Source organism: Chrysemys picta, chromosome 4 (genome assembly GCF_011386835.1).
Source record: "Chrysemys picta bellii isolate R12L10 chromosome 4, ASM1138683v2, whole genome shotgun sequence".
Lineage (NCBI taxonomy): Eukaryota > Metazoa > Chordata > Testudines > Emydidae > Chrysemys > Chrysemys picta.
The window spans coordinates 130,655,473-130,680,347 of NC_088794.1; the positions used below are offsets into that span (position 1 = coordinate 130,655,473).

The following is a 24,875-nucleotide window of genomic DNA, read 5'->3' on the forward strand; positions in this document are numbered from 1 at the left end:
TTGCATTGCTTAAGGCTCCAATTCAGGAATGCCCTTAAGCACATGCCTTACTTTAAGTATACACTTAAGTCTCATTAGTGGGATTTAAGCACATGCTTAAAGTTAAACAAGTGCTCAAGTGCCCTTTCTGAATAGGGATGCTTTCCTGAATCGATACCTAACTGAACTGATACAAAGATATTCCGTAAGTCTAATGAACCATAATGATCCTCAGTTTTTCAGGTCCTCCCAAATTTAAAATAAACAGGAAAGACAAGATTTGGAGATCAAGTCAAAAGTCCAATTTATTTTTATAACTTGAAACTGGAACAAACGTTGTTTTGAACGAGCGTACAAATGAAATGGTAGACACATGCTGAACTCAACATTGTGACAATAAGGGAAAAAAGAGGCCAAAAATCTTGTACAGAGAATAAAAGGAACAATAAATATTTCACTAAGCCATATTGAAATGACCTCCAGCCATCTCAACATTTTATCCATAATAAAAAAAAAGTGCTCTTGTTTTTTAAACAGAGCACAAATACCAAGCAATAATAAATAGTTCCAAACTTGTAGTAAAAGACAAAACCTCCAAGTAAACAACAAAAGCTCATACAATAAGTAATAGAAAAAGGTAATAAAAATATTTTGCCTTGCCGGTACAAATGCAAACAACTTAAATCAACATTACTTTGCTTTGCAGTTCTAAAATACAAAGAGCACCATAAAAATGAGTTTGCTTCTGATAAACAAAATCTTGGACTGTCTTGTACTCAGGACTGGGATGAAATGCTGATTTTTGACCCCTTTTTTTCATATAGATATTTTCCTTCCCAAAAACGAGATTACGGGCCCACTCCTGCTCCACAGAAGTCAATTGAAGTTTTGCTATTGACTTCAATGGAAACAGAAGCGGGCACCCGAAGTAATAAATTTCAACTTAATAAAATGTTAAACTGAATTGTGAATATAAATATGGCAGCATAATAGCTACTGTATGTCTATGTAATATTGTGCTTATGGCCTAGTAAAGTATGATTCTCCTAAACAGGAAGAAGAGGGTCTCCATTGTTACTACAGTCTGTAGAAACACATTCCTTGTGCTTTTTGGGTGACTTACCGTTGGTTTATGAATGATTTAAGTCACACGATTAGACAACTGCTGGTTTAACTACCTTAGTAAGAAACAATAGGACTAGTGGTGCTCCCAAGCAATTTGCTTTAAAATGAAAGTTGGTTTTTTTTTTCTTTCAAGGAACTGGTCTTAGACTGGAAACCTAGGATTCAATGCTGATCTTCATTAGACTGGTGTATATTCAGGGGGTACTCCACTGAATTCCATGAGCTTACTCCAGATTTACACCAGTGTAACAAAGATTAGCGTTTTCACTATAAAGTAGTTTATGCCTTTAAGGGGCCAGATTCCGATCTCAGTTACACTGGTATAAATCAGGAGTAAATCTTATGAATTAATCCTGATTTACACCAGCGTAACTGAAATCAAAACTTCACCCAAAAGGTAAATCTTAGGATAGGATGTAGTCAAGCAAGAAGGCAGCATCTGCAAGATAGCTGGGTCAAATTCTGCTCTCAGTTACAACCATGCCATCCCAATGGCTTCAACTGCATTGCACAGATGAAAGAGAAGGAAGAATTTAGAATGGTGTTTTTTACCACCTTTTTCTGAAACAATGCAATTTCCTCCTTCTCTCCCACCTTAAAATATTCAATAGAATGTCATTGCCACTTCTGCTACTTGTCCCCATCCCGACCAAAAAAAGAGAGAGAGAGAATAGAAAAGAGAAATCAAAAGGCACAGAATTTCATCCCAGTCCCTCAAACATTCAGAAATTTATGGAATGTACAATTAGGAGTACAGCAGCAAAGCAGATAATAACATGGACTGGCAAGACCTGTACATGGAATAGGTCCTGTTCTGACAGGGAAAACGAGGGCTGTGCCTGGACCAATTTTACTTCAATCCAAATTACAATTGTACCAAGAGCAGGGCACTTTACCTATGTCAAAGCAGATGCAACAGCTCTCGCTTTTAAAGAGTAAATTTACTTTATTCTGGAGGGCAGGAGTTAGGGGAGTGAGTGGGAGGCAGTGGTGGTAGAGAAGATGCTCTAAACAGCTAATCATTTGCAAGGGGAAAAAAATCTCCTCTCTCTCTCTCTAGAAGAGGAATCTGTGGAATGTTACTTCAAACATCTTTACAAAAACTGAATTTCCCTTAACATGAATAGGCAATAACCATCCAGCCTGGTTCACCCATACCTGGTAAAACCTTGATGCAAGGGGTCCAGGCAACTTTGACGATATTAGAGCCCTGTGGGAACAGCACTTTTTTTTGTAGGCCATTTCTGACAAAAAATATATATACAACTAAAATCATTTGTGAACAAAATAAAATAAAATAAAATAAAATGAAAAAAAGCACTTAATTATTTTGTTTTGTTTCTTTTACTTAAAGGTCATCTAACAACCCCTCCCCCCCCCTTTTTTTCCTGTACAATAAGGACTTAACATACAAATTTTTTTTTTCAATATTTTATCCTGCCAAATTAAAAAAATATATTATTGGCAGCCTGTTTGTTTGTTTTTATTTTTATTTCCAAATTCACTAACAAAAAGGTACATTAAATCCCTTTAAAAGGACAAGCGTACAGTTAAAAAATTACAAGCTTCAGTAAAAATACAGCGAGTGCCTACATCATATGAATCAACCAATATCAATATCCATTCCAGAAGGGAGGGGAGGGGGAAGAGAAAAATAGGTATAGGTCAGAAACGTGATTTTTTTCTGCAAAGCAATAACAATATTAAGCACTTTTTTCTACATACTTTTTCTACATGGTGTAGCAATCACCTTTTAATCCCCAAATACAAGTTTCTATACATTTTTTGAAATAAAAATTCAACACCCAAGGCAGAAAAAAATTTACTAAAACTCAAGACTTTACAGTTACAGTGACAAGAACAAATTTATAGACCCACCATTTAAATTTTACTGCAACATTTTCAAGGAAAAAAGAAAAAGTTTTTTTTTTTCTGGTTTTTTGTTTTTTTGTTTTTTCTTTCTGGTTTTGTAAAATGCCCAAGCATTCTCCATTATTACAAATACTGGTCCACTTTGACAGTAATCAAGAAATTTTAATATATATAATATATACTAAAACCCCGTCACCAAAAGAAAACAATATACACATGGCCATCACGGCATTTTTTTAATAACCTATTAAGCAAACTTTGAAAAAAAAAAAAAAAAGATTGCTCAAACACACATACACACAATTTTTTTTACCCTTGTATGTATTCAATACTGTAAACGTATTTTAAGACAGAGTGCACTAAATTTAACTTTTAAAAAAAATTAGCCATTGTTCCTGAATTGTTTTTTTCTCATTCAATGATAACTTGTAATTTGTGTCATATGAGTTTTAATTCAGCAGTAAATCATTTCCATTCCATTTCCTAAGCAGCGTTGTCCTGAAAAAAAAAAAGGCTGAGAATAATTCAGCTAATGGATGTCCGAAGTTGTGCTGGGTATGCATCTTCATTTGATTGGGTCTTATGGCATTTTCATGTCCACTATCTTCAACCAGTAATTTTTTTAAAGTAAATGTGGCTCTTTTTTTTCCCCTTAAAGAATGTACTTTTCTTGTTTTACTTTTTTAAAAGTCTTTTCATTTCACAAAAACGTTTTGCATTTGTCTCAAGAGACTCAGATAGGAAGATCAGTTTTCAAGGCACTCACGTCAAATTGAATGGCAGTAGAAAAACTGTCCAATAAATTATTTTTATTTTATTTTTCTTTATAGTGCCAGTATTGTGAATGCCATGCTTAGCAACACTGACACTTAATCTCAGCTGTTCCCTTACAGTTTAACCCACCTTTGGGCCAAGGAGAAGAATATGCTGTAATTTCTTGTTCAGAAGCCATTTTCTCTTAAACACAAACGAAAGTTTTAAAGTGCGGGTCAACATAATCAAAATGTCTAACCTTAATTGTCCACTCTTCGTTATTATTAGTCCTAATATGCTAAAAAATAAAACAACTGGAAAACAGAGCAGCTGCATTTTTTTCCTACAATGCTTTGCTCATATAGGGCCTGCTCCTGCTCCCAATTAAGTCAATGGGAAAACTCTCATTGACTTCAGTGGGAGCAGAATCAGCCCATTACACGTATAATGATTAATTTTTCCCCTTCCTCACAATAACATCGTTGTGCATTATATGAGATAATCCTGATATTTTCTACTCGCCATCCAAATACCTTATAAATTCTAATCTAGCGGATTGAGAAACTACCAATCAGCCCTAGTTACAACTGCCTTAATTACAGCGATTCTAGTTGCAATATACTACTGAGCTAAGTTAGGGGTTTGTACATATATCCCAAACTCGTTTAGATATGTGTGTGTGTGTGTGTGTGTGTGTGTGTGTGTGTGTGTGTGTGTGTGTGTGTTAAACTAAAAGAATGGCATTTTATTCATCCAAGGGTGGAGAAGGATGCTACAATACCTTAAAAGAGCTTTTATTACAACTGTGAGGATTCTTTCGGTTATTTTAATTACTGAACCTGGAACAAGTGACAAAATGGCGGCATCTCAGTACATATCATTAATAATGCTAAGAAACTATCTGATAATAATCCACAATTAAGAATGTTATTGCTTTGTTCAATGTAGCTGCCTTCAGAAAATACCTGCACCCATGTCTTTTTAGTTGACATAACTTTAATGTTGAAGTCTACACAGAAAAGGCCTCTATCTTTAGCGACATTGTCAGTGCTACATATCAGATCCAATTCCAAAAGAAAGTGCTAATTTTAAAGATTGTTATCCGCTGTACAATTTTATTTTCCCTAATCTCCAAGGTTATTTTCCAAAAAAGGAAGAAGAAGAAGAAGAAGAAAAGAAAGAATTCCGTTAAAATGTTGGCTTCTTCACAAGAAATTACACATGCTTAGCTTAAATTTCAACAAAGCAGCGGCCCCAAAATTATAATTTAAAAAGATATGCCTCTCCCCCTACAATGCAAGTAATCTCAGGCTACTACTGGGTAAAATTAAAAAGGGATACCCAACAAAATTTTAAAAGAAATTTAAACAGAAAGAATAAAAAAAAAGTACCTGCACATGCCAAAAAATTACAAAAACCCAATAAATACAGAAATTATTGCACAGTTAAAAGGCTCCACAATTTTACTGCCTTAATCAACCCTCAGGTTTAATAGAACTTTGTAGACACAGGTTATATTTAAGTGCCAAGGTCTGGCACCTACTATAGTTATGCTAAGTTATGTTTACGGAGGCAAGTTAGGTCAGCTTTTCTCAGTTGGCAATAGTTAAACTGTACAAATTAAATGTTACCTAGACCCCAGATTTAACCCAGTGGGGGTCTTAGCTTCTTTCTGCCTGCTCAATTTTGACGTCATTTGTCAGCAAATGTTCTCCATGCCACTTTTTCATGTGTTTCTCCAGGGTGCTGTAAACACTGAAGGGCATCTGACAAATGTCGCAGCGGTAGACCTCCTTCCCTATCTGGCCATGCGTTTTCATATGACGTGTCAGCTTACTGCTCTGGGCACATGCATAGTTGCAGAGCTCGCATTTGTAAGGCCGCTCTCCAGTGTGGCTCCGGCGGTGCACCGTTAAGTTGCTGCAGTTCTTAAAGACCTTGCCACAGTACTCGCATGTATCGCTCCTCCGCCCTTCCTTTGAACTGGGTCGACCGGGACCAGGTCCACTGATGTGGGGAGTGCTGCCTCCGCTCGCTGTCCCACTGCGCCCTGAGAGACCCCCATCCAACATGTCACCTGGTGGAGTGGAGAAACGCAGGCTTCCGTTCTCTGAAGAATGCTCAGAAGAAGTTGCAAAGGGGGATTGTCGGGAGTCTGTGAATCCTAGAAACGGATCCTTCATGAAGTGCCTTGATGCTGCATACCCTACCAGCCACTGGGAGTAAACATTTTCAGAAGGTATTATTGTTGCTGGTGGTAAGTCCAAATCTTTCTCTATTTTTATTCTTTTAGAAGAGTTGTTTAAACTGGGGCTCGTGATAGGTGTTGGCTTGCGAGGGAACAAGCCTGGGAAGGGTTCTCCTGGGCCAAAGTTTCTTCCATTGACCGTCCCTTCCTCAGTGCGGTCAAGTTCTCCTGCCACTGAGTCTTCGTCGCCTGTGTCTCTCTGACAGAGGTCTCGAGGACACAGGTCTCGCTGATCAGAAGACCTTTTCATGAAGCTACTCCTCTTCTGTTTTTCAGCTAGCATGTCATTGTATTGCTGGATGGCACCGAGACTTACATTCTCTATAACTTTTCCAAGGACAAGGGATTTTTCATCTGGTAGCGATTTGGAACCGTTCTCTCGGTTACGACTTAGCTCTGAGTCCATGCTGAAGCTTGACTCTGGCCTGCTCTCATTTTCAAGCTCCTCTTCCTCCTCCTCTTCTTCTTCCTCTTCTTCATTGTCATGGCCCAGGGAGGGATCACTCTCATTCCTGAAATCCGTCTCACTGGATTTTAGTCCCTCTCCAGTGAGCTCACTTGTGCCTGGCTCAGGAGAACTTGTGGTGGAGAGTCCATCATCTGACCTGCCTGTCATGGAGCCAGCTTTGTGCATATGTGTTTTCATATGACGTTTTAGCTTGCTGGCCTGGGAGCAAGCATGATCACAGAGTTGACATTTGTAGGGCTTTTCTCCTGTATGACTGCGTCGGTGCACGATAAGATTACTCTGGAACTTGAATGTTTTCCCACAGAATTCACAGGACTTACTCTTCGCCTGAGGCTGCGGCGGCGTAGTGCTGCTTGGGGGCATTGGTGGCAATGGCGGGGTGCTCAAAAAGGGTGATTTAGGGCTAGGCTGGAAAGGATTCAACAAGCGATGCATAGGGTTGGTGCGATTCGGTGAGACTGGAGGAGGGGTAGAATTGTTTCCTGCCAGTTCTCGAAGCCTTCTGGAGAAATCCATCGCTGGGGACTCAATTGCCATGGGGTTTAAACGCATAACTCTGTCAAAGGCACTGGGATGCTGGGCAACTAACCCCATTTCTTCGGCACTAAGGCGATGTGGATCCAGATGATGACGAGGCGGTGGGCTGAACAGTGGAGGTGTGTTGGGGAGCCGACCCTCACCAAACCCAGGGTGATCACGTAGGATGGGGCCCGTCATCCGCAAAAGACTAAAAGGGTTGTTGTCTCCAAGGAAATTCATCAGCGGGGACTGTGCAACAGTCTCTGGTCCCAGAGGAGGAGGGATGGTGATGCGTGGAGTAAGGGAACTGTTTGAAGGGCTGGTTTCCAGGTAGATGCGGAATCCATGTGTGTTCTGGGCATGCTGAAGCAAGAACCAAGCGCTATTAAAAGGCTGCTTGCATGTTGTGCAAATATAGCTTGAAGGCTCATCTTTACCTAAAAAATAAAAAGAGAGAGAAAACACTCAAAAAATAATACAGTGGAGAATATTTAAATACCATTGGCATGTACTTTATTTTGTTAACAGATTTAGTTCTTGGAATTTCTGAAAGGGGGATTTAACTGCAATTTATTGATGGATATAAAATGTTGCCCAGCGTATTTACTCATCCAACATGTTTATTCACTGAATATGTATGATATACATGACACATACTTGCATTATGTGTATATCTTTATATACTATACCATATAAAACCTACTATATCATATAAAACCTTCATAAGGACTTTCGGGGGAAGGGATAGCTCAGTGGTTTGAGCATTGGACTATTAAACCCAGGGTTGTGAGCTCAATCCTTGAGGGAGCCACTTAGGAATCTGGGGCAAAAATCAGTTCTTGGTCCTGTTAGTGAAGGCAGGGGGCTGGACTCAATGACCTTTCAGGGGCCCTTCCAGCTCTATGAGATAGGTATATCTCCATATATTTTTTCTATATATTTTATTTTTGGCATTTAGGGATCAAACTCGCTTCACACATTTATTCCATGTACAAATAATTGTTTAAAGGGATTTAATGCTATGTATAAAGTCAAAAGAAAATGTGATGTAGGAGGTAGATCTGTTTTATGGTACCTAAATAGGCTGTGGTATCACGTTCAGTCTTTAATTTTATATTTTTATACACTTTACTCAGCAGACACCCCAGATCTTTGCTGTATTTAATTTATACATGCTTCAATCATGCTGTCCCCTAAATTTTTAAAGCAGTATGTGGGTATTTATCTGCACAAGTCCCATTAAAGTCAACAGGAGCTTGGAAAACGTATCCCTGTATAAACCACTTTGACATTCTCTTTGCCAAAACACCAAGAAGCCACTCAAGTGAAATATCCGGTAATCAAAGCTGACAGCACAGTTGCAATTAACAGTAACAAATGTCGGGCAGTGCTTGAACTGGATCCCAAGAATTTCTGAGCCTGAGCCTGCCCTCCATCGCAGAAATAGTAACCAGAGCCAAAAACATGGCTTTCTATTTGCCTTTCTAGCCTCCTTTGAACAACTGTATAAGGTGGGAAACATTCCTTTAACCCTGATTCAGTTTACATAAAAGACAGGTGTGGACAAGTCTGCACTACAGTCATAATTTTACTAGCTAAAATATTCCAACCCTGGACACAATATAAACTTTTTACTATCTTCAAAAAAGTGGTCTTTTCCCCTTTAGTGCTCCCGCAGCAGTCTAACACCTATAAATGCATAAACACACGTCAGCTTGAAAATCACGCTTCAGGACATTTTTTTAAAAGTGTCTCTTTGAAAATAGCTACCTTTTATGAGAAAACTAAAATTGAATTCTTGGATTTCTTTCTGTGACTTAATATATTCTGAGCAATGATGGACCTAAACCAGAGCCCTGACCCCAAATGCAATAAACTTTTTGAAGTTCAGAACCGGGACTGAGCTTCCTGTCTTTCCCTATGCATAATGGACTGAACCAAATCCCAGCTCGCAACAACTGCAAGAGTTTGGCTCTGGATCTAAATTTTACAACCCACTTCCAGTTGTAGGTATTAGGTTATGCAGAAGCCTGTTGCTCAACCATTATGCTTGAAAACAAAAGTGTTTATAGGTGAATCAACTGTATGATCAAAACTGCCTTTTTAAAGCTAAGTGACTCACAAGGTATGTCTACACTGCAATAAAGCACTCGTGGATGGCCTGTGTCAGCTGACTCTGGCTATGGGGCTATAAAATTGTAGTGTAGACATTTGGGCTCAGGTTGGAACCCAGGCTCTGGGACCCTCCCATATGTGGTCCCAGAGCCTGGGTTCCAGTCCGAGCCTGAACATCTACACTGCAATTTTATAGCCCCACAGCCCAAACTCAGCGAGCCTTAGTTAACAGACACGGGCCAGCTGCAGGTGTTTAACTGCAGTTTAGACATGCCTATGGGAACCAAGGAAACTTAAGCCAAAACACACCATGAGAAGAATAACTGCCACTGACTGTATTCCAGTGTTCTAAGCTTCCAGAAATGGCTGCTGACAGGAAACCTTAGACAGAGGGAAGATGGGGGATATCTATCTACCCATCTAGCTATCTGGCCTTATCATCACCGCATCTGAGTCCCTACAAAAAGGGAGAATAGAGAAAATTATATCTGATTCTACCACCTTGACTCACATGAATAGGCCTACTTTTAATTATATATTCAGTAGAATATTTTGGGGGGAGTAGTTCCTTACACCACAAGCACTGCTACTGATTTTAATAGCCTATTCATGTGAGTCAAGGTGGTAGAATCAGGCCTTTTACAAAAAACAAACCTGACGTGGAATGCACTTTTGTTTGATTGACATGATCTTTTCCCACAGGTTCTTATTTTGCGATTGGAGGGGAGATAATTAGGAGTAATATGCTAAACTTTTGTGATTAATCTGTAACAATAGCTATTGTAAATAAAAGTGCGGGGGCTATATTCTCCTTTTAACATGCATACATAACTCCTATTGACATTAGTAAGAGCTGCATGCACACACCAAATGGAGCAGATACAGTATCCTTTAAAATCTACTTAGCGATGAGGCAGTTATAGGGTTTTATGTCAACTCTGAAGTCGAAGCAACACTAAATGCTCCCATTATTACTTCAACTATTTAAATTTCTGTTTCTTATAGAAATATGATGAAAATGTCTAGACTTTTAACTTTTCTTGAACAGCAACATGTGTAGTATAAAAAGTGACAGAAATCACTGAAGCACATTGAAGTATATAACATATTCTGTCAAAAGCTTTTTTTAACAATATGTTTTACCTCAGCTCACCCTAGAATGGTTTTAATAAAGCCCTTTCTCAAGTGCGATCTAATAGCAAATGAAGTGCAGTGTCTTACAAGGTCATGTATCATCCAAATAAAGAGTGCTCTGCACCCTTCACCTCCATTTTATCCACTCTAATTAATCAATTTAATACCCAGTTGTTCAATTCTTTCATTTTTAAAAGTCACACTGTGCATTATATTTTATTCTATTTTTAATTTTGTGCACGTGTGCACAAGCGTGTGTGTGTGTGTTCTTAAAAGCTTGCTCCTCTAGTACAAGAACTGACAAAATCCAAACAAAACCCCCCCCAAAAAAATCAGCTGTAGGTTAAAAAAAAAAAGTTTACTTCAGAAAAGGCACATATGTAAGAAAAGGAATTCCTGGGCAGGCTCAGGATCAAGGCTAATCTAAAACTGAAATGGCTGATTAAAAAAATTAGCCTCAAAATGGCAGCTGGCTAGGAGCTTGCTACTACATGTTATATGAAGCTCAGATGTTTTGTTTTGTTCTCCAAAACTTCACCTCTGTGAAATTCAAGTGAGGAAAGTTCCTTCTCCCCGACTCCTTTTTAGTTTTCTTTCAAACAGAGCAAATTAGTGTTTATTGCTGAGACAAGATTTATGAGATACCAGTCATAACAGAAACAGTATTCTTTCTTTTTGTTTTATTTAGCTTTTATGCCCCTAAACTCTTCTGTTCAGGAGACCCCTACACAATGGCAAAACTGACTGCAGGCTACCTGGCTAGCAGGGCTCTGACAGCTTTTTCTTTCTTTTCTTTTTTAATACTTTCACAACCCTCAAAGGCTCTCCCTAGATGCCTCTTTTAAAAAAAATAAAATAAAATGTTCATTTCCATATTATCACTTCATGGTTATCTTGCCTAGAAGTTGCCCTGAGCAGTGTAGATGCTCACTTTTAAGTACAGAACAATGTCAAAAAGTCTTTGAAGATCCACTCCGAACATTTTTATAGTCTAAAACTTGCTAAATATTTTAAACATGCCCAAGAACAGTCATGTATTTCTCAAAAATGATTCTTATATTTAATAATGCAGTGCACCTACACTGTAAAATTCTTTGTTATAAGGCTACTTTTGATATATGGCACAGTCTCTTGCCCACTTCACTGAAGTTAAATAACCACTTTATAACAACTAGCTACAGTGGCTATGCCATGCTCTCTTTATCTCTTAAGCACATGCTTAGTTTTAAGCCACATGAGTAATCCCACTGAAGTCAATGACATTTAAGCATATGTTTAACTGCTTTGTTGAACAGGCATGGGATTACTCATGTGCTTAAAGTTAAGCATATGCCAGTTGCTTTATTGAATGGGGCCTGAATGAACACATTTCAAGAATGTGGGCATGATACTATCATCTTTAAGCAGACAAAATTTCTGATTTCAATGGCTTTTGGGGGAGCAAAGGAGGGTTTGAGTTTATTTTATTATCATTATTAATTGGTGGGTATTTATTTATGATGAGATGACCAGTCCTCATACTGTAATTTATATAGTGGGAAGAGAACCCAGAGCATAGGATGGGCACCTACAGAACGTAACATGACCGGAGACATATGTTTACAGATTCACAGATATATAGATTTTAAGGCCAAAAGGGACTGCTATGATCATCCAGTCTGACCTCATGCATAAGGCCATGGAGTTCAGTGCTAGTCCAACAATTTATGGTTGAACTAGATCATATCTTTTAGAAGGACAGCCAATTTTGATTTAAAGACTCCAAGTGATGCAGAATCTACCAATTCCCTTGGTAGTCTGTTCCAAATGTTGATTATCCCCTCTATTAAAAAACTGTATCTTATTTCCAGTTTGAACTTTGCTGAGTTCAATTTCCAGCCACTGGATCTTGTTATACCTTTGTCTGTTAGATTAAAGAGCTCTCTAGTATCAGATATCCCCTCCCCTGAGTAGGTAATTATAGACCGTGAATTTATTGAACACTTCTGTCTTTTCTGCATATAATAGCTAAAGGTGGTCTTTGCCAGAAATATTAACATTTTTTCCCTCCCTTGCTATGTGATTGATTAAGTTTCATTCAAAATGTCAAAACAATAACAAGACTTTTTTTTCTTTTTAATAAATGGTACAAAACAAAGCTAAATTCAGCTTCCTCTCCCCCTGCCCACCCATAAAATTCTGGTTTTATGTTGGGCACCTAGCAGACAGGTCGGTGGAGTAAATTCCACCCAACCGAACTTCTGCTTAAAGCCCAGCTCAATGCTAGAGCAACTAGATTTTGTGGATCAGCTGCTCCAATGCATATGCATAACCATGGACCCCCGACCGGCGCTCTGCAGGCCTATTTGTGACCAATGCACAACTCTGTTTTGTAATGCAGAGCCCTCCCCTTGCAATCAGTTCACACCCTCCCTTTGTAGGCTCAACCTTGAGCCTTCAGCAGCAGAGTGAATTTCCCCCTAAACGCTGTAAGATATTCGGTGCCATATTAAACAATAATCATAGTGTGACCAAAACTTGAGAGAATTCATTGTTTTCTGTTTGGGTTACAGAAACATTCTCTGCCTTACGAACCCTCTTCTCAGCAGGACTGAATAATTCCATTAGCTGTAACAAGAGAATAAACTCCCCCCTTTAATCAGACACGCATGACCCTCACTAGGACTGTGGCATACACAAAGTTGGGTCCATATAACTACTGTCATTCTTTACCTCTAGCAATACATTCTAGGTAATGTTTCTGGTATGCTTTACAAAGTTATGACGTAAGGAATTTTAATGCTGCTTTACTGCAGCTTTAGAAGTTCAGGAAAAGTAGAAACTTGCAAGCTTTAAAGAAAGGACCCCATTAACTGTAACACTCAGGAACAGACATGTATCCCGTTCCTACCATCATTCCACCAGTGTTACTCTTGCCCTCTTCCACTTGATTTTTTAATGAGCATTTAAATAATTACTCCTTCTTATTATGCTGGTTACTCTAATAATACCTATAAAGGTAGCGTAGATTCTCAATAAAAACACACCTTTAATTGAATTATTATTAAATTAAAACGCCATAATTGAAAGCACTGGTTTAACAAGTCTCCTCATAAGACCAGCTGACATTAAAGAGAAGGACATTAAAATGATTTAGTGTTTCATGGTGAACAAGATCTATGGGTAAATAACATTTGAAAGCACATCCAGGCTGGGACCAAATCCTTCCCAGGAATCCACAGTGGGAATCTCTCTTGCATCGCCCACATGCCAGCTCTATGGAGCATTCCAAAGAGATCTGTGATATGGATCCAAGGGCACAATTGGCAAAAAATGTTGGCCTCTTTTGACTTCGGTAGAATGTCTCCAGACCTAATTATTACTTTCCTGAACCACTCAGTTCCCAACTCAGATAAATATTCATTCCCTCTCCTGACTGCCGACTAACCTACCTGCTTTGCTAAAATCCACCTCAGAGCACATCAGATTTAGCATTCTCCTGAGCCAGTAGCTGTCTTCAATCATGGGAGACCTTGGATTAAGAGGAGGAGGACATGTATTCTAGGATGTCACTGTCACAGGGTAGCCTCAACACCTGGGGGAATGGGGGCTTGAAGAGATTACACTGGCTGGTTTTGATAAATCCACTGCACGTAGGGATTTAAACAGGTGCCTGCTGGAAGGTCAGAGAGAAGGAATTGAAGGTAAAGGCGAAAGAGAGCAGGAATGAGTGTCCAAGAAGCCTGCTGGAATCTGGGGAGGGGGAATTTTGGAATGAGGTCAGGTGAAGGGAAGAATTGGGGATGGAGAAGGATCAGATTAATTTGGAAGGTGGGAGGGGAAATAATGGGATGTGTGTAGAAAGAGGGCAAGGGCAGTTTGCTCTCCATCCCCATCCATCACAGTCTCTTTACTTCAACTTCACTCCACACTTACCCTCCAACCTTTAATATCCTTGTCCTGTCCTCACCTCCCTTCCCTTCTATATCCCCTCTCCCTTCACTTGTCTTTTTCTTTCCATTAGTTTCTACCATCCTACTTAAATCCCTCTTTCTAAAAAAAATGGAACTAACATGACATTTGCTGCTATGACATTGTTCACTCTGCTTGTGCATATTATACTCCTTTTTCCCATCCAGCATCTGTCTTGCCTAGTTTACTACTCTGTGTACAGCACCTAGCACAAACGGGGCCCCATTATTGGTTGGTCCTTAGGCACTGCCCTAATAAACATGATTAATAATAATAATTGCTCTGCTGTGATTGGAAAGGCTTCAGATAAGCTTTCATACTTTCTGAGTATTTCTCCAACTCTGTCAAGGCTTCCCCTTCTCCAACATGGCCTTTAATTAATAAGAAAATACTCAGAATTTGTTTCTCCCAGGTGGAAAATTTACAATAGCACTAACTGATTTCATGACTTATTGCTCCAATATACTAATATTTTTATGTATAGCCAAATCCTTGCCACACTGAAGCCAGTGGCAAAATATTGTCTTCAGCAGGGTTAAGAGCTGGTCCACAAATAGGGACCGCTCTTTATGCTCATTGAAGTCAACTGGAGTTCTCCTTTGATTTCAAAAGGCATTGGGTCAGGCCCACACTGAGCAAATGTTCAACGAGACACCAAAGCATCAGTATTGCAATCAATAATAAACATTATCTTCTTGCCAAATACACTCTTTTACCCAACACAGGGAAAAACAAAAAGACCAACTGCCAATCACGCACCATAGCTGTCCCTTTGGGCCAAGTTATGCTCAGATACCCATGTGCATCTCCTGCTGAAGTCAATAGGAATAGAGTGCACGAATCCTAGGGAGAACTAGTGATGTAAAGCTTACTGTACACTAGCGTACACAGAGCCAGTATCCGCTTTCGATTACAGGGATATAAATCCAAAGTAATTCCATTTACCTCCATCACAGAGGCTAAGTTACACCGGCATGACACAGATGAGAATCTGGCCCAGAGTGAACAAACGAACAGTGTTGTTGATTTTGTTCATTTAACCTTTTTCCCCAAAAACTGTTGAATATGTTTGATGAAATTTAACACTCATAAGAAAATCAGTGGCTAACAGCTCAGTCTAGAGCCATGTGTAATATGGGTTGGTGCAAGTTGTTTCTTGGTAGATATAGACAAATCTCTGCTAGAGACAGGGCTGTATGTCCAACAACTCATTTTCAGTTGTGCCCTAATCAAACTTCAAGCTTGCACACCCAGGGGCCAGTACACTAAGCCATTAGCTGTACATTGTAGCTTAATTTTTATCACAGCACATTATAGCAGTGTTGTACATCCAGATCTCCAATTCCAAAAGTGACCTGTGATTTTGGAAGCCTCAGTTTCTGGGTGCACACCTTGGAGGGGCCTGAGGTTCACAGAAGGTGGATGCTCAGCACTTTTAAGAGAAAGAAACACTTTCCCCCTCCGATGTAGTGGGAAAAAAGAAAACATGCATAGCAAAAATTGGACCTCATAATACTATGTTCCCTGAATGGAAATCACTGCATAAAATAGAAGAGGAGAGCAAGTTAGTCATCTCTGGACACATTCTTCTAATTGGTGTTAAACTCTAAAATACAAAGCAATTTATAAAAGAGAGAAAGGGAGAGGTGCGAAAGGTAAGGAGAGGACAGGAAAATCAATAGAGAGAGATCAATAGTGAATGAGCTAACTTTTAAATTAGCCCTTTGTGATACAACAGTTTCAACTGACTCCATATACACAGCATCTAAATAGATTTGCTTCTTTTAGGTAGGTTCTATGAACCTTATACACCAGTTAGCAGAGAGTGGATGGATGGATGGATGCATTAGAAACGTGGCCTATAAAATAGTGAAAATCATCAGTACCTTAATATTGGGTGGAAAAATGTACCCATTAGTGAGATGAAAAGGCTATTGGACGTATCTATGGTATGGCGGTTTATATATAGGATCCCATTTATAGCATTCATGAAAAACCACTGTACTTCTCAAGGACATTTTTAGGGCTTTTCTTTGCATAAGGCATTCAAATACATTTGAAATAATGTCAGTCTTTTCTACAACATATGAAATATGCCAGCAGCTTCCCTTTAAATCTGTTTCCTATACAGTAGCTTTGTTGGAAAACTGGCAAGCGCTTTTTTTTTTTTTTTTTTTTGCCCAGCAGACTTTTCTGAGGTGCCATTTTCTGATCTTTCAGGCAGCAATTGTGAGGCCAGAAACCTGAACAGGAACTTGAAGGGAGACATAAAGGAAATTGTCCATGTCATTTAATGGAAAAATAAAGAGTAAATTAGGAGACAATAAAATAAGCCAAAGGGTGAAAACAAATTTTACATTTTTTTTCTTTCAGTGCTTGTGTCTGTTTTATTGCAACTATCTCTTTAGGGTATTAGGTATCTATTCATAGCTAGTAAATGAAATAGCACTTTTGTTTTAATTCATTACTTCTTTAACAAATGCTAACTCCCATCTCTGCTTCTTTAAATCCACAAAATTTCCATGTTCAATCCTAAGAAGTATTATAAGGGCTGTAAATCTTGTTTTAATGGAATGTACATTTAGCTATGAGGAGATAATTGACGTTATGGAGAGCCTAGATGCTGAATTATATAGGTTATCTAATACAAAGGGGACTCATTACTGAAGCACTACAAACAAGTAGTAATATATGTATATTGTTCTGAGTGGCGTTATAGCAAAAGTGTTCAGGTCTACAGGGATTTATAAAACACAAGAAAACAGCAGACATGCACTTGTAAATTTGTCTCATTTGTCTCTGAAGTTAAAGGTTATTCCCTTGATCTGAATTTGTAATAAAAACATGCTAGACTAAGGTTTGTAGAGAATGTTTGAATATGTAAATTGTGTATAATGATAGGCAATTATAGGGTAAAAACTGGACCTTATGAATGTTACAGAATTGCATGAAGCATCAAAGTATTTTCCTTCAGATGAAATATTTATCTTTTGTGCATGCTATAAGCACTTTTTCAAAGGTATTCAGCAACCTATTTGAGTGGAGAGTTAACAAAAATCAAACCACTACAACAGACTAAGACCGTGGGCTTAAGCACAGGAGAAACCTTGGCTTTTACAAAATATACATAATAAATCTCTTGAACTAATGGTTCCGGAGATGTATCCTCAAGGACAAGTTCCACTGATTTTCACTCGCTTAGATGAAAGCTGGTCAGATGTTTCTGGATATATATTTTTTTAAAGAGGATGTGTGGGGGGGTAAGAATTTGAATTTCCTTGGACTAATTGAACTAAGTCCCATTTTTTTTTAGTTGATGGCTGTACTCTTAAAAATAAAAAGGGATGATGCATCAAGATAAGAAGGAGTGAAGCAGAGAGATGATATTGCGGTTTATGCTGCTGAAAATAAGGTTTTCTCCTTCTCCGAGCATGACAGTCTGTTCAGGTTAACCAACTGCAGTGTTAGAATAACTCCAGCCGACTTGTCACAGAGTACAAAAGTCATCAGCAACTGAATGTTCTTTTCTGCACCGCAATTAAGACGAATCAATACGACGTGCCACAAATGGTATTTTACTCTCAATAAGAACTCGGGCTGAGTTTATTCAGAATATTTTAGCGCTTCCCCAGGGGATTTTGGTCCGACGCAGATGGCAAATAAAGTACTCAGCCTAGGGCTAGAGCACATTATGCTAATTCTAATGTCAGATGTACTTTAATATACAGCTCTATTTAATCACCCCATTATTTCACATTTCCATATGAAAAACCTGCGGCACTTCTGCAGAGCTTTCACTGTGTGACAATGCCAGCTTCCTTCAACTAGCTCACTGCAAAATAGAAAAGAAGACTGGTCATTCTCGCCAGTCAAAATGTTACAGTTTCAAAGTTTCAGTATTCCTGAATTTAAAGTGGATCTTCTAGTGTGATTAGCAAGCCACTCTGTTAGGATGCTGATATATGCAAAATGCTAAGGAGGTGTTTTTTAAAAAAAAAAGAGAGAGACTAGCCCTCCCTCTAACCCTCCACATGTGCGTGTGTTACACCCCCCAAATCCACTTGGGAAAAAAATAAATCTGTCATAGTGCACCAATATTCACAATGCTGTCACCAACAAAAACGCTAACATTCTCGAGTTCATAGCTTCAGTTATTTAAAAGAATTGACATGACTGGCACAGCTGCCAACCTACAGATGTCTCTGAATAAAACCCTCCTCGTGTATTGGTAATTTTTACTATATCAAACTGTTCTGACTGGAATTAGAAACCACACACCTTCAGCTCAGATCACAGGCCAAATTCTCTTCTAATTTACCCTCATGCAACCCTATTGACTTAAATGGGAGTGCGCCAGGACAGAGCCGTAACCCGGGTGGGGCGAGCGGGGTAGCCACCAAGGGCGTAAAGTCACGGAGGCAGAAAAAATGTGGTGGAAAAATTATGGAAAAAAAACAGTAGGGGGCACAAATATGCTTGCCCATGGGTTTTGAAGGTGAAATAGTTAAATGAAATCTTTGGTTTTATATTGGAAAGGATTAGGGCACACCCTTCACTATTTGGTGATTTTTTCATAACAATATATGGACTAGTTGTGTAGCAGTGGAAAGTGATACTGGGAATTGTGCCCACAAATTCCCATTCCTCAGTCCTTACTCTTTACCTCAGCAAGTCTACTGGGGCCCTCTCCATGAATGATACTTAACTCGGGTTTTCAATATGGAAGGGACACAAGTGAAATGAGATCCATGGTCTCAACTGTCTATAGCACCAAACCATCCCCCAGGGTTGGAAGAACTGGGGCTCTGTACAAAAAGGAGGCCCAGTTCAGGAAGGTCAGAAAGGGGATCCAGATCAGAACTGAATTACATTGATGTGCTGTCTGTCAGCTTCCCACTCTTGTGATAAACCCACCCAAACATTTAGGGGGGGAAAGCTCTGTTTTTTTCTTCTCTTCTACAACCATCCAATCTACATGCCTTGAAAATTGTTCAGCAATGCATGCACAAGCCAGCACCTGGGGCCAGACCTCACCTGGTTCCACTGTTATGAGTCAAGGTTTAAAGATGCAGAACACTATTGCTGTGACTGGATATGGCATATGTCACACAAATTAAATGTTCTAATTTGAACACAGTGGGCAGCAATCCTTATATTCATGGTTGGAACGATGACTTTTTAATCTTCATTTTTCTCACTGTGAACACGGTTGCAATACTCCCAAAGGGGGGGATGATGAAAAGCACAAGGAACTAGAAGGGCCTCCTTAGCCTTTTCTATTATCCTTTCAAACATGTGGGGTCTGATCCTGCAGTCTATACCCTGTCCATTCACTCCAGAGGAAGTTTTGCCCAAGTAAGGATTTCAGGATCGAGCTGTCTAGTGGTAGAAAGTTTATTTTGTGAGCTTTGCCAGGGAAACTTGGATAAATTAATGTTTGTTAAGAATAAAAATACTACCCTACATTCAATTAGTTAATTTCAAAGGGCCAAAAAAATTGTTTATTTTTAAGTGCCTGATCCACTGTCCACTAAAGTCAATGAGAGTCTTTCCATTGATTCAATGGGCTTTGGATTAGGCTTTTTGCTTACTGGGATTTGCTATTCTCAGGCCATCGTTTTCAATGCAGGGGTAAATCTGGCCTGCTGCATGGCAGTTAGTTAAGAATACAGGACCTAGTTCATCCCAGCAAAAAGCCCAAAGACATTACACTAAGGGTTAATTTGGATCATCTCTGTTAAGTACTTTTTGTTTCTTCAGTAAATGCACACATTGAAAAACAGGAAATGCACTAGCTGAATATCAGTCCCTGACAAATTTTGCTGTCTTTTTTTTACTACACTATAATGCGGGGGAGGGGAAGGGGTTGAAGGGAGAAAAAGTGCTCTCCAGGTCTCTCTTATTTCTTTTGCCCAGTTTAGATAAATTGACTCCACTTTTAAGTGCCATTATTAAGACTTCTTTGCAGGAACTGTAGCTGAGGCTAGCAAAACAGTTAAAAAAAAAGAACACATACATTATTTATTCTTGGCAATAAACAAACTTGTGGAATCCCAGTCAATTTCCATCATTATGGAAATTATTTGAATGCCAGAATGCCTACGGTCGCATCTTATAGTAAAGTTGATCCGATAAGATTCTAAGTCCTCTAAAGGAAAAGCCCAGGCTGAATGAACAGAGAAGCAGAATGAGGAGAAACATGAGAAGTATAAATATTAAGGGGAAAATGCTATAAAATACTACAAACTACAAAAAGGTTCAGCCACAGAGGCAGGGATTTTGGGGGCTGCTCTAGATCAAGCAGTTTAGATGTGATCTATGTGAGCGTAGCTGCAAAAGATTAATAGACGAATATATTTCCTGAAGTGCAAAGATAAAAAATACAATTTCTGCTCCTTAAAACTGCTGTTTTATGCTGTTACAACACTGCAGAAAAAAATGCCCATTCAGGCTTAAAAAAACCTTCAAACCCTACAAACGTCATATTTTATTTCTATACAATCCAGATTGATCACCTAAGAGAATCACAATTAAAGAATGCTAAGTATCCCAAACCCTCTGAGAATGTGCTGCCTAAAAATATTTTTAGAACAATCACTGTAGTAATTCTTCTTAGTTGTAGAAACACTCCAAATCAGAAAGTCAATTTTTCCTCTATTTGCAGAAGTGTGCTGGTTTTCACTGGAAAGGCGCCTGTGTTTTGTTTGGCTGCTGTTCATATACTGCCTTGGCAGGATTTCCTTGGATAGCTTACAGTGAATATTGCTCTTGCACACAGTAGCACTCCCATTTTAACTGTCCCAGCCACACGTTCTCTAATAACACGCGGAGAGCTGCAAAATCCCGGTAAGCATGGTGCTTTAAAGCAACACCAGAAAGGGAGGGGGGAGGAATTTCTGCCCCTTCAAAACTGAGCACTGCAAATGGAGGATGGTCTCTTTAAAAACAACCAATGTGAATTTATGTTTAAGGTGCAGTTTTTCTGGAAAACAATGAGAGAGAGAGAGAGAGAGAGAGAGAGACAGAGAGAGAGACAGACAGACAGACAGACAACAACTCAGTGAAAAGGCCTGATTCTGCTGATTCACCAAAGTCAATAAAAGTTGGGTATGCTCAGCAACTACCGGGATCAGGCACTAAGACTGATCTTCTTCTTCTGACAGCACAGACCATACAGTGGTCCCTGATATCTCCTAGCCTGCTACAGATCTGATGTCCAATCCTGCATTCCTTGCGCAACCAACATTTCCACTGACCTGAGGGAGATTTGGGGGCACCAGGGAAGTAGAACCAAGCTGTTGAAAGCAAATGGGCATAAAATGTAAAAGAGGAAGAAATCTACATCACTGAAAGATCAGTAAGAAACTCAACCACTATATTTCCACTTAAGGTTGGAAGAAGGAAAAACAAAAGAACAAAAAAACAAGCAGGGATTCTAAATGCACTTTAGGAATAGCACTGACTTGTTAGGGAACAGCTGCAGTACTATACAACTTTCCAACTTGCTGTATTTGCTGCCTTGCTGTTGGAGATTGGCAGCAATTTGCATCACCATGCATTTAATCTCTTGTAAGGTAAATTGATTAATTTGAGTAAGGAAAGATGTCACTCAAAGAACAAATTTCCAGGTACAAAACTGTATGGCATCTAGACACCTAATATTATTTCTGGCTTTAAAAACTCCCCCTCCAGCAGCACTGCCTCCACTGCACACCTCTCTCTCTTCTCTTTCTCTATCCCCCTCTCTCTCTCATTCTCTCTGTTGTTTACAAAGCTTTCATTATGTTTTCAACTAATCAGAAAGGCCTGCTAATACACAATTAACATGTGATTATAAAAAAATAGCTTCCAGAAGAAAGAAAAGTAATTAAGTAGAGAATGCTCTTCAATAAGTGCTTGCTTTAGCCCATTGTCAGAACACGATCTAGGTTAGTCCACAATGGATGGAACAGATGCCAAGGGCAGAATGTTAAAAGCAAATAAAAAAAGGACATTATTTTCTTTGGGAATAATAACCATCAACTCCACAAAAATGAACATCGAATTTCAGTTGTTTCTCTCTGACCTCCTCCTCTTTCCTCCACTTTTCTGAAGTGTCTTTTATTGTTTCATTTAATTTAATTTAAAAAATGGTATTATTTATTATACCTGGACTTCCAGGGTGACAGGAAACCAAATAACAGTCAGAACCATAAACAGAGCTTAATGTATTGGGTTTTTCAAAAATGTGATTTAGGCCTAATCCCCACCCAGCTTTCCACAAGCCAAACTCCCAGCAAAGTCAATGGGAATTTTGCCTGCGTAAGGACAGTGAGATTGGACCCTCTGTGGCTTGTGCTGTGTTACATCCACATCTGTAGCACTGATATAGTTAAAAGAACTGCAGTATTTCTGTTGCTAACCTTGCTTTGCATGGGTTGACAACGCATCTATCTGCAGTGTCCTTAGCCCAACACACGCCACACAGGTTCACAGCCTGGAGCCATGGGGTTTTGGGTTTTTTTTTTATTTATTTTAACAAAATTTCATCTGAATAGGTTCAGCCATTTTTGATCTAGAGATTGTCAAAACACATCCAAATGTATCTTGTGTTCCTGATGCTTTCTGCCGACTTCCACAGCAAAAATGGTTCCCTTTGGAAAAATATAAATTCCTCTGGATGTTTGTCCTTGAAGTGGTGCATTTGGTGTATTTTTTATTCCTGCTTTTCCCCCCAAATGCATTTTGAAACAAATGAGACAAGTATTGGTATGTCTGCAGCCTGTGTGGTACTCAGTATCTCTCACCTCGTACTGAGCATCCCTCTGTTACTATTGAAATCCGGGGTTCACAGGACCAGGCTCTTGCTTAAGTCAAAACTAAGCCTATGCAATAGCAGCTCCAGTTCCTTAATTTTTTTGCTGTGTGTTTTTATTCCAAACTCCATGTCACATCCAGAGGATTTTTTCTACTCCAAATCCCATTAGTTTCATTGGCACGTTAGGTAATAAGATTTGCATGGTAAAAATTCCATTTACATTAGATCGGGTCTAAAGGACTCACCAGCCTAATATGATTGTCAGGAGAAAGAGAGGATTTGTCTACACACAAATATGCACTAGTTTAATGAAACGTGTTTTAGTTAAACCAGTGCAAATCCCTGTGTGGACACATCAACTTAAAACTGGTTCTGTCTCTATAGCTTGTCACAGCGGCTAACTTAACCAGTGTAAGCCAGGTTTGCATCGATTTAAGAGTGTCCACACACAAAGGCCTGGTCTACACTTGGGGGGGGGATCGATCTAAGTTACGCAACTTCAGCTACGTGACTAACGTAGCTGAAGTCGACGTACTTAGATCAACTTACCGTGGTGTCTTCACCGCGGTGAGTCGACTGCTGCCGCTCCCCCGTCAACTCTGCCTGCGCCTCTCGCGGTGGTGGAGTACAGTAGTCGACGGGAGAGCGCTTAGGGGTCGATTTATTGCGTCTAGACTAGACGCGATAAATCGATCCCCGCTGGATCAATCGCTGCCCGCCGATCCGGCAGGTAGTGTAGACATACCCATAGCTGCACTAAATCAGTTGGAATACATCTTTAGTTAAACCAATGCAACTTTGTGTGTAGGCCAGGCCTGAGTATTTCATTAATTTCCACTGACAAAGTTACTATGAGATATAATGGAATCATTGGCCAAATCCTCAAGCCCTACTCAGGGCAGGATTGAAATCAGTGAGATTCTGCTATGCTCATTCATGTTGCCTTCAACGAGAGTGCTTGTGCAGTTAAGAACTATTCAACATAAGAAAAGGCAGCAGAATCAGAGTACTATATTATTCAAAGTACAGGTGACAGGATCAGACCCTCCGTTTTTACCAAGAACTTACTCAGGCAATCTCCTACTGAATTCTATGGGAGTTTTGTCAGAGCAAGAAAAGGCTTCAGGATTTGGCCCACAGAAATTAGAAATGGAAAAAGCCTATTTACATTGTTTTGTCCAGCCCTTTGCCCCTGAAAGATACTGTGTGGCTTCTGAAGCTCTTCCCTGGCTAGTTTTAAATGTCCCGAGCAATGGGGCTTTCGTCACCATCCATTGAGAGGGAGTTGATCAGAATTTTTGTTTGTTCAAAAATTGTCGAAACTTGAATTTTTTCAACCACGTCTACTTGGGAGAATCGTCCAAATCCTAATGTAAGTCATGGTTTAATATTGAGCCTAAATTTCTCATTTCTTCGTTTTATCCTTTACTCATGGTTATGAGCCCCATTCAGGAAATCACTTAAGCACATGCTGAACTTGAAACATGTGGTTTAATCCCATTGACTTTAAGTGCCCTTTCTGAATAGCAAGAGCTTCCTGAACTGGGGCTTTTATGCCCTTGGACCACCCTCAGATGTTCTTCTCCTGCAATGCTATTGGCAGAATGCTCCTCAAATGCTTGTATCATATTCCCATCCACCCTCCCCATAGCCACTTTATAGTAATACTACTTGTATATACATACTTCGTTCTTTTTATCTTTCCTAGTGAATCAAGCCCACCAGCCCTTTAATCAATTCTGCTGTTGTTCTCTGAATTCCCTCCCATTTACCAACATCTTTCCAGTATCAAGATGCTCAGAATTATACACTATGTTGAATCACTATTATTTTTTCAAACTCACTTTAAACAAAGCCCAAAGTGAATGAAATGCTGAAATAACGTTTAAAGTAACACCATGGATCAGATTCAG

General features: G+C 39.3%; 1 protein-coding gene across 11 annotated transcripts in view; it reads right to left on the reverse strand.

Moving 5' to 3' along the window:
• Positions 1 to 3,782: 3,782 nt before the first annotated feature.
• The window catches only part of BCL11B (BCL11 transcription factor B), a 99,107-nt gene continuing 78,014 nt past the window's right edge, over positions 3,783 to 24,875 (reverse strand). For all 11 annotated transcript variants that reach the window (XM_005305853.5, XM_005305856.5, XM_005305852.5 and 8 more), the window contains one exon: positions 3,783 to 7,402. In XM_005305853.5, coding sequence (XP_005305910.1) covers positions 5,391 to 7,402 — 2,012 coding nt within the window. In that variant the 3' untranslated portion in view covers positions 3,783 to 5,390. The remainder of the gene's footprint in view (positions 7,403 to 24,875) is intronic.